General features: G+C 48.9%; 1 protein-coding gene across 1 annotated transcript in view; it reads right to left on the reverse strand.

Moving 5' to 3' along the window:
• Positions 1-8,351: 8,351 nt before the first annotated feature.
• The window catches only part of rpl32 (ribosomal protein L32), a 3,328-nt gene continuing 493 nt past the window's right edge, over positions 8,352-11,186 (reverse strand). Inside the window, exons 2-4 of the mRNA XM_061257728.1 lie at positions 10,370-10,470; positions 10,041-10,222; positions 8,352-8,519 (exon numbers count right to left, since the gene is read on the reverse strand). Coding sequence (XP_061113712.1) covers positions 8,390-8,519; positions 10,041-10,222; positions 10,370-10,465 — 408 coding nt within the window. The 5' untranslated portion in view covers positions 10,466-10,470 and the 3' untranslated portion in view covers positions 8,352-8,389. The remainder of the gene's footprint in view (positions 8,520-10,040; positions 10,223-10,369; positions 10,471-11,186) is intronic.

Consider the following 11,186-nt stretch of genomic DNA (forward strand, 5'->3'; position numbering starts at 1 on the left):
ACCCGCACGGCGCACGGTTCTCTCCGATTCCGCGCCGGAGAGCTGATTAAGCCCACGTGTGGTGCCAGATGCTAGATGAGCAAAAACGCTAAGAAAGAAGCGAGTGGATCTCCTTTAGCACGGAGATCTCGGGCAGCTCGCATTCACATACGGGCGATTTTGACAGACAGTCTTTGACAGAATTCCGTCCATACCGATTCCGCCAGTTTGGGGAACAACTATCCGCACAGATCCGCTGCCCCCGTTTACCTTTGTGTCTGCATTTACATGCGTGTAGCAGACATGCTAGCGATATTCATCTGGACCATTATTCGAGACGATTTTCTTTCCTGTGCCAAGGTTGTTGTGGCTGGCAAGGGATGTGCCTGTTGTTTTACAACACAGATAATTTCAACGAGAGTGAAAAGGCCAGTACACGTATTATAGCTACCGCACTATTCCGTAGTGAAGACTCACGGTCGTATTAGTTTTGTCACGTGATATCTATCAGAAAATGGAAAGGACAATTGTGTAAAACCCCAGTGTTTAGTGTCTGCAGCGGCAGAACAGGCAGGACTGTCCTGGTTAGGCCTGGGTCGGGACTAGCTGTGGGCTGGAGAGTGTTTTGTGCATTCCATGATTAGATGTCGATGAACTATTTTTGGACTTTTTTCATTTTTGGACTGGATTGAGTTACAGTGCTTCTCGATTTTGACCGTGCTGTCACCTTGGGCTCAGAGCTTGGAAGGTGCTTCTGCGCCAGGCTGGCCGAATGAGAGGCTTACCTGCATGCGCACAAACCCACACACTGGGCCAAATAAATACTGTTAACCTTGCTGCTTTGGCTCGTTTATCACTGATAAACATTTATTACTGATTGTCGTACTGTTACTGTACCTGCCCCATTTGGGTACAGAGACACACACACACATACACACACTCACACACTCACACACACACATACACACACACACACACACACACACACACACACACACTCACACACATACACACACTCTCACACACACACACACACACACACATACACACACTCTCACACACACACACATACACACACACACACACACACACATACACACTCTCTCACACACACACACACACACACACACACACACACACTCACACACATACACACACTCTCTCACACACACACACACACACACACACATACAGTGACAGGAGGTGATTGGAGTCAAACTGTGTCTGTGCCTCTCTGGTCACAGTGGGGATCACTGGCGAATGGCAGCATGATTCTGCCAGAAAGAGCCAGCCATTCTGGCTCAACCCACAGAGCAGCCAGCCATTCTGGCTCTACAACCCTATGCCCATAGGGCAGCCAGGCTACAGGACTGCAACATGCGCAGGCTAAACTGTACACATACACTCCTGCATTCTAACATACAGTGCAGTCCTTATGTATTTGGACATTGACGTTTTTTTTTTTTTGTTGCTTTCGCTCTGTACCCCAGCAAGCCATGGCTTGTACTGCAGCCCTCTTCAGCTCCTGCTTGTTTGGGGGATATTTTCCTTTAGTCTGGTCTTCAGCAGGTGAGATGCATGCTCAATTGCTCAGGGGGCAGGTGAATGACTTAGCCATTCAAGAACATTCCACTTTTTGTCCTGAAAAAAACTCCCTGGTTGCTTTGGCTGTATGTTTTCAATCGTTTGTCCTGCTGCGTGGTGAAGCGTCGTCCAATCAGCTCTGATGCCTTAGCCTGGGTCTGTACACTTCAGCCTTCGTCCTGCTGCTGCCTTCAGCAGTGACATCATCAGTGAACACAAGTGAGCCAGTTCCAGTGGCAGCCAAACAAGCCCCATAACCCCCCGTCCACCATGTTTGCCAGATAGACACGCTTACCTCTTTCATCACTCTGGGACAGGTTTATCTTCATCTCATCTGTCCATAACACTTTGTTCCAGAACTCTACAGGTTTTTAATGTACGTTTTTTCAAACGATTACCTGGCCAGTCTACTCTTGAGGTTTGCCAGGGGTTTGCATCTTGTAGTGAACCTGAGGTTATGCTGCCGCGGTCTCTTGATGGGCGTCTCTGACACACCTACGATGTCTCTGATTTATTCCGATTTTTCAGACTAATGATGCCCTGCTTTACTGCCATTGACACTTCTTTGGTCCTGGTGGACAACAACAGACTCCAAATGCAGATGGCACTCCTAGAATCAACTCTAGACCTTTTGTTAGTTCTTTTATGCATGAACTAACAATGAAACACAACTGTCCAAGAAACATTTGAGCAGCCAATTACAATTTTGGAGCCCTAACATTGGGGGGAGGTTGTGTAAAAAGGGCTACAATTCCCACTCGACTGTGTGTGTGTGTGTGTGAGAGAGAGAGAGAGAGAGAGAGAGAGAGAGTGTGAGAGTGTGTGTGTGTGTGTGTGAGAGTGTGTGAGTGAGAGAGAGAGAGTGTGTGTGTGTGTGTGTGTGTGTGTGTGTGTGTGTGAGAGAGAGAGAGAGTGTGTGTGAGAGTGTGTGTGTGTGTGTGTGTGTGTGTGTGTGTGTGTGTGTGAGAGAGAGAGAGAGTGTGTGTGAGAGTGTGTGTGTGTGTGTGTGTGTGTGAGAGTGTGTGAGTGAGAGAGAGAGTGTGTGTGTGTGTGTGTGTGTGTGTGAGAGAGTGAGTGTGTGTGTGTGGCTGAATGCAAAGCCTTAATTGCAAAGCGCTTTGGACGAAAGTGCTATTTAAATGCTGTACATTTACCCTGCAGGGGAGCCAGTCACAGTCAGCCCCAAAACCGCCCCCCACACTCTGTGCTTATGGATGACACACTCTGTGCATATGGATGACACACACTGTGCTTATGGATGACACACTCTGTGCATATGGATGACACACACTGTGCATATGGATGACACACACTGTGCATATGGATGACACACACTGTGCATATGGATGACACACTCTGTGCATATGGATGACACACACTGTGCATATGGATGACACACTCTGTGCATATGGATGACACACACTGTGCATATGGATGACACACACTGTGCATATGGATGACACACACTGTGCATATGGATGACACACTCTGTGCATATGGATGACACACACACTGTGCATATGGATGACACACACACTGTGCATATGGATGACACACACACTGTGCATATGGATGACACACACACTGTGCATATGGATGACACAATACCGCTCACAGGAAACGTTTCAAGAGAACTGAGGAAGTAACCCTTTTAGCTGGGGAATAGCAACATGCAGTGATTTTCCCCAAAAATATTAAATCATGGTCACGGAAAAGGCTACACATTTTCTGGTAACTTGTCATCATTTAGCTGTGGAAAACAATGCCATCCCATATCTTTATACATTTCTCTGTAAGATGAACCGGAGGACGAATAAGAATAGGCCATTCAGCCAATCTCACCTATTTACTGACAACAATGGCCATAAACGAACACATTAACTGAAAACAGAAATGAGTCAATGGCGCTCAACATTGACATGAATGCAGATGCTGTTTTTTATCTTCGGCTTTAATGGACCAATCAAGCGAAGGGACAGGCTTCTGGAAAGCAAATGTTTTTCACAAATTCTGGAGACACAAAATAAAATCTCAGCTGTGGACACACGGGACACAGGGCTGAACAGCACACAGAGCTGAACAGCACACAGAGCTGAACAGCACACAGAGCTGAATGGGACACAGAGCTGAACAGCACACAGAGCTGAATGTGACACAGGGCTGAACGGGACACAGAGCTGAACAGCACACAGGGCTGAACGGGACACAGGGCTGAACGGGACACAGAGCTGAACAGCACACAGGGCTGAACAGCACACAGGGCTGAACACAGAGCTGAACAGCACACAGGGCTGAACACAGAGCTGAACAGCACACAGAGCTGAACAGCACACAGAGCTGAACACAGAGCTGAACAGCACACAGGGCTGAACGGGACACAGGGCTGAACGGGACACAGAGCTGAACAGCACACTGAGCTGAACAGCACACAGAGCTGAATGTGACACAGGGCTGAACGGGACACAGGGCTGAACAGCACACAGAGCTGAATGTGACACAGGGCTGAACGGGACACAGAGCTGAACAGCACACAGGGCTGAACAGCACACAGAGCTGAACACACCACAGAGCTGAACAGCACACATGGCTGAACGGGACACAGAGCTGAACAGCACACAGAGCTGAACAGCACACAGAGCTGAACACACCACAGAGCTGAACAGCACACAGAGCTGAACAGCACACAGAGCTGAACAGCACACAGAGCTGAACACCACACAGGGCTGAACGGCACACAGGGCTGAACAGCACACAGGGCTGAACGGCACACAGGGCTGAACGGCACACAGAGCTGAATGTGACACAGGGCTGAACGGCACACAGGGCTGAACACAGAGTTCACCGCTGCTCCCTCTCATCTCTCTGGGGCTTCCCGCTCAGACCCAGGCTGTGTCTCACAGCGGAGTGTTGATGAGAAACACACAGGAAACACACAGGAAACACACAGCCCGCTGTGTTCTACTCTGAACAGAGGGAGGCACAGGGCAGCAGTCATCCACACATCCATCATGGTGTGGGCCGTCTGTGGAAGCGTACATGACTGAGACCCAGAAAGGTTTGGGGTTCAGGCCCCGGTGTAGCCACGATAAGATCAGGGCAGCTGTTGGGCCCTTGAGCAAGGCCCTTAACCCCACATTACTCCTGGGGATTGGACAGAAGCATCTAAGAATAAAATATCATTATTATTCAGTAAATGTTTTGAAAAAAATATATGGACCAATAACAGACAAGGGTTTCAAAGAAAAAAGACAGGAAAGGTTTTGCAGGAGTGCTTCCGGTGTTTTTGTATTTGTTTGATTCAGTGTAAAATCACAGGGTGTTTATGATTACCAATGATAAGTTCACTCCCCCAAAATATGATTTGGTGTAACTGCACATGATAATCTGTTTTCTCTGCTTTTGTCATGAACTACACTGGGTAATCATCAATATTTATTTAGTTATTTAGATAAATAGACTCTCTTGATACAATGAATGATAATTTGTTCAAACTAACTGACTTTCCTTAGATAATAAAATAAAAATCCACCGATATCAACCCATGACATTGAGCTCAAATGTGCACAGTAATCATTATTAAACAGTAATCACTGAATGAAAGGTCTTAAAATATTACACCGTGTTCCCAGACTGCAGAGGGTGCAAGCGTCACGGGACAGTGGGCCCTCAAATATGAGCGGTAGGAAAAACACAAAACACAATAAAACTAAAAGTGCAGACCCCTGCTTATGGTCCTCTCAGTTGGCTCAATTGCACCAGGCATGGTTAATCAAGCCCAGAAAAGTATTTGAATCTAAACCACTGATGTATTTGACCCAGGTGTGGTGTGGTGCAGAATAGGGGTCTCCCTGGTGGACCCCCTCAGTGCCCATCTCTTCCTGCAGCCTCAGTGTCTCCAGCCCAGAGATCAGACCGCTTTTGGGCTAGTTTACCTGCGTCAGATCAAACTAAAACCCACACAAACACACAGTCACTCACACACTCACACACACACACACACACACACTCACATACACACTCACACACACACACTCACATACAGACACACACACACACACACTCACATACACACTCACACACACACACTCACATACAGACACACACACACACACACACACACACACTCACATACACACTCACACACACACACACACACACACACACACTCACATACAGACACACACACACACACACTCACACACTCACATACACACTCACATACACACACACACACACACACTCTTACAGACACACACACACACACACACACACACGCTTCAAGTTCTCTGAAGACCAGCCTTCTGTAATATCGCGCCTGGGACTAAGAAATCTGCCATGTTATGAAGACCCCCCACCCCCTCTCTCAGCCCCTCTCTCAGCCCCTCTCTCAGCCCCTCTCTCAGCCCCTCTCAGCCCCTCTCTCAGCCCCTCTCTCAGCCCCTCAGCCAGCCCCTCCCGTGCTCACTGGAGCGTGATTGGAGCGTACCTCTCTCTGTGCCTCTCGTACTCTTGGCCCTGCGACGGATGACTCCCAGTCGGCACTTCAGTGAGATGGAAAACATCCTTCTGTCACCGCCCCCCGGCCGGCCTCCTCCTCTTCCTCCTCTTCCTCCTGTCCTCCTCACACAGTCATTCTTTAACCCAAAAACAGAGTGAAGGGGAGAAAGCTACAGATCAGATGGGCCAACGAGCCCACTCACGTCCCATCTAGTCCCTCACTCTGCTCTCTATCTATCTGTGCCCTCCCTACACTCCCTCCCTCTCTCTCTCTCTCTCTCTCTCTCTCAGAGTCTCTGTTCCAGCTGGTAAAGGTCCAACGAGTGGCTCCAGCTCTGTGTGGAGAGAGAGAGAGAGGGGGGGGAGAGAGAGAGATATGGAGGGAGAGAAAGATTGAGAGAGGCAGAGAGGGAGAGAAAGATTGAGAGAGGCAGAGAGGGAGAGAGAGATAGAGCGGGAAGGAGCGGGGGAGACAGAGAGGGAGCTGGGAGCTTGGTTATATATTTTCCGATCAGGAATACTGATCAGTGTTTCTGACTTTGAACACACAGAAACACCCACACACCTCAGACAGCATCTGTGAGATGAGAACAGCCTGTAGCATTGTCCTGGCAGCGTGTAATTATTCACACGGCAACGCAGGAGCCTGCACTGCTGAGCTTCACTGGCTCTGACTCCTTTAAATGAACATGAAACAGAGGAGCTACACTGGCTCTGACTCCTTTAAATGGATGTGAAACAGCAGCTTTACTGGCTCTGACTCCTTTAAATGGATGTGACCTGGTGCAGCAGAGAAAGAGCAGGGGGCATTCAGGGTAAAAATAAAACTGTTTTTTGTAGAATAGTTTCATGCAGAGTGCCTCCCCCACTGTACGTTTCTGAAAGGACCAGGAAAGTAGCAGCGCTGAAATAAACGGTATAACCCTGACATTGTGTTTATTGCTCTAAACAGGAGTGAGGACCACTGATCTGCTCCCTGTTGACCGGAGTGTCAGCGATGCAGGAGACCAACCCTGACGGGCAACAGAGCGCCCAGCTGCGGGTTCGCATCCCAGGTTGGGCACAGCCACTGGAGCCTGGAGCAGGGTGTTTAACCTGCAGAACTGCAGTTAGCATCCAGCAGAATGAAGGGTCTTGTGTGGAAACAGTCAGACTGCATGTGCCGGGGTAAGCCCTAAAATGCACTGCGATAATTTGCCGATTTGCTTTGGCCACCGTGCGGTATCTGAACGGCACAGTTAGCATGTTAGCACGTTAGCCGTGTCGTCAGATTCAAACCGTGCTGAAAAAACCAAGCTCAAGTTCAGTTGGATTCAGTTCCCTGGATTTTACACCAGGGAACTGTCCAGTGTTATATCTGAGCTGTGCATCGTTGGATTCAAACAGCATAATTAATACAGGACAGAGCTTTACTGTTCAAACGGCACTGCTGTCACGCGATGCAGGCTTTACTGTGCTTCTAGGATCCCGAATGAACAGGGACCCCTCGATGGGAGCCAGAGTGGTGGGAATAAGGGTTTCAATCTGCATATCTACATTTATGAAATGTTGTTGAAGTTCTTTTGGGGTTTTACAGTTACAGAAGCTCCAGAGGCAAAATCAATAAGCAGTATTAGACAGGCCATATTGATCAACACTGATACCAACGAGCTTTTCATTGCAGAACAAAAACACGCCCAATGAACACCACAGGCCCTAGCAGAGCAATCGTAACGTTCCCCAATGATCAACACTTTCTACACCAGCGGTCTGCAACCCAGGTCCTGGAGAGCTACAGGGCCGGCTGGTTTTCATCATTACTTCGCTCATTCAGAGCAGTGATTCGTTAACTCACCTGTATCTGAGCAGGGGGCTGATTTTAAGGTGAAACCGGCAGAGCCAGCAGCTCTCCAGGACCCGGTCGGGACCCCGGCCCTACAGGGCACAGCAGTCTAAGGACACGCACCATCCGAAGGGTCCAAGTGAAAATACGTTTCAGAAAATAACACGTACAACATCTGGAGCTACGAAGAACACCACTGTACACACTGAGCTGGTTGCTCAGACATTAGCTCAGAGGGTAAGATCGATCAGCTTATTGTGGCTACACCAGGGATCAAAACACCGACCTTGTGGGTCCCAGTCATGTACCTTAACCACTACGCTACAGGCCGATTTTGAAACATTTGCAATTATACCCCAGTTCAGAAAAAGAACTCACACTCACACTCACACTCACACTCACACTCACACTCACACTCACACTCACACTCACACTCACACTCACACAGAATAACGAGCAGAGGGAGAGCTGGTGTAAATAAAGAGACTTTATTGAGGAAAGGAGCGATCACTCGTTCTCCTCGCTGCGCAGACGGGCGTTGGGGTTCGTGACCTTTATGGCCAGCTGCGCTGCCCGCTCCACGATCACCTTCCTGTTTTTGGACGACACGTTGTGGGCGATTTCTGCGCAGTGGGTCCTACAGGAAGCAGGAACACAGAAAACTCATTAATCAGCCTCAGGACAAATTAAACATTCAAATGAAGCAATCAAACTTCCAATTATCATCTAAATTGCGATTAAACTGAAGTTTCAAATCATCCAAGTGTACATGAGACAGAGGCATCACAATGCCCTGTTGAAGTTACACTGGATTTCATTTTGACACGGGAAGCAAACTTCACCAGAGGAGGAGCCTCCAGACCAGTGAGATAAAGTCAGAGAGGTCTGACAGGGAAACAGCCAGTGAGATAGTCAGAGAGGTCTGACAGGGAAACAGCCAGTGAGATAGTCAGAGAGGTCTGACAGGGAAACAGCCAGCGAGATAGTCAGAGAGGTCTGACAGGGAAACAGCCAGTGAGATAGTCAGAGAGGTCTGACAGGGAAACAGCCAGCGAGATAGTCAGAGAGGTCTGACAGGGAAACAGCCAGTGAGATAGTCAGAGAGGTCTGACAGGGAAACAGCCAGTGAGATAGTCAGAGAGGTCTGACAGGGAAACAGCCAGTGAGATAGTCAGAGAGGTCTGACAGGGAAACAGCCAGTGAGATAGTCAGAGAGGTCTGACAGGGAACTGGCCCTTCACAGGTAAAGCTTCATTCAAAAATGAATTTAGTCTGAATTTAATCTCGGACCAGTCTATAATCTGAGCCTGTGCAACTGGCCCTAAATGGACAAGACCGCACTGCCCAAAGAGAACACCTGTCCAAAGAGTTGATCACTCACTCTAGTAAAGAACTAAAGTTAAGAATGAGTTTGGATCTCATGGGAGAGCACAGGATCCGTCCCATTAGGGCCAGTCTACAGTACAGCCCAGGAATAGTGCCCCAGTCACTGAACCCCATTAGTGAACAGACTCACCGTTACTGCCTCAGTGTTGTAGCATTAGCACGTACATAAACCCCACATTAGCCCTGTCGTAGCGTTAGCACGTACATAAACCCCACATTAGCCCTGTCGTAGCGTTAGCACGTACAAGGGGGGGGGGGGAGAGACTGAATCAGGTATTGGATTTCAAACCAAGTTCTGTCCTCCATGACAAAATTAACCCAATCAGACTTTTCAGCAAAATCCATCATCAGCACTCTTCTGTGTGCCCATGGAAACCGTTCTACTGGGGTCTGATCTACACAGGGCAGTCTAGCCTAATGCCAAAGGCACGTGACAGGGACCTGGAAGGTTGGTGGTTCAAGCCCCAGCGTATGCAGCCACAACAAGTTGTTGGGCCCTTGAGCAAGGCCCTTAACCCTGCATTGCTCCAGGGGAGGATCGTCTCCTGCTTAGTCTAATCAACTGTACATCACTATGGATAAAGGTTTCAGCTAAATAAACCGTTTATTTTACTTGTGAATTACCAAATCTAATAAGCTAAATGAGCCACAGAAAATCTGCGGAAACAGAAATGTGTGGACATGCGCCCAGCAGGACCGCACTGCCCTCCCCTGCAGCCCGTGCTCGGTGAAGCCCCGGCTCCACTGGAGCCGAATCCGGCCCAGGACTTACTTGTTGCTCATCATGAGAACCTCCAGCTCCTTGACGTTGTGCACCAGGAACTTCCTGAAGCCGGAGGGCAGCATGTGCTTGGTCTTCTTGTTGCTGCCGTAGCCGATGTTGGGCATGAGGATCTGGCCCTTGAAACGGCGACGCACCCTGTTGTCGATACCTCGCGGCTTCCGCCAGTTCTTCTGCAGAAACACGGAGAAAACGAACCGTCACCACAGGGACAGGGGCGGGAGACTTCTCAACGACCGCTGAGGGTTCAAGGACTGGCTGCAGGGATCATCTGAGACTACAAGTGCGCTCAATAAAAACGGCCTTGTTCAGGGACTCACCGCGATCTTGACATAGCGGTCGGACTGATGGCGGATGAACTTCTTTGTCCTTTTCTTGACGATCTTCGGCTTGACGAGAGGCCTAAGGGCTGCCATTTTGCCTGAGGGGGGGGGGAGGGACAGAGTTAAATTAGAAACCCGCACAGCTCCAGCTCACCATTCTGCCTTCCCCATACCACCACCCCCCCCCCCCCCCCCCCCCCCATCTCCTTTCACATCTGATCAGGTTCACAGCCCATCCTCTCCCGGAGGCTTCTAGTCACAGAACCATGAAATCTACAACCGGACACGTCCCACTACAACCCGGGTACAAACGAAGCTCAAGTTCAAGCATGGCCGCACTTCTGCACCACATCCATCCAGTCAGGCACCAACATGTGTCACTAGTTTCTAGGCAAATGTCAACATCGGTCACACCTGCAATGCATGACTTCTTGACTGACGAGCAGTGATCGAATCGAACTGAAGTCAGCCTTGTTCGTAAATCTTAAATCCGTCGTTTTAACCGCGATATTCCGTATCAGTCATCAACTGTGACTTACTACCCAACGTATCAGCTTCTATCCGCTAATACGGGGAATTTAACATGCTCGCGAGAATCAAGTTTGGTATAACCCACGCAGGTCAAGATTGAAATCTTAGAACGCTGGAATAAATTATGTTAGCACGAGTTTGCAGATTTACAATGAAGTATTACTTATTACAGCATCCAATACCACGACCAACCCTGCATTCGGAGTTCATTAACGTCAGCGAAGTTCTTATAAAACCAGCTAGCTAACGTTAGCCAATTTACAAGCGCTACGGGGAAAAACGA

This window comes from Conger conger, chromosome 10, assembly GCF_963514075.1.
Source record: "Conger conger chromosome 10, fConCon1.1, whole genome shotgun sequence".
Lineage (NCBI taxonomy): Eukaryota > Metazoa > Chordata > Actinopteri > Anguilliformes > Congridae > Conger > Conger conger.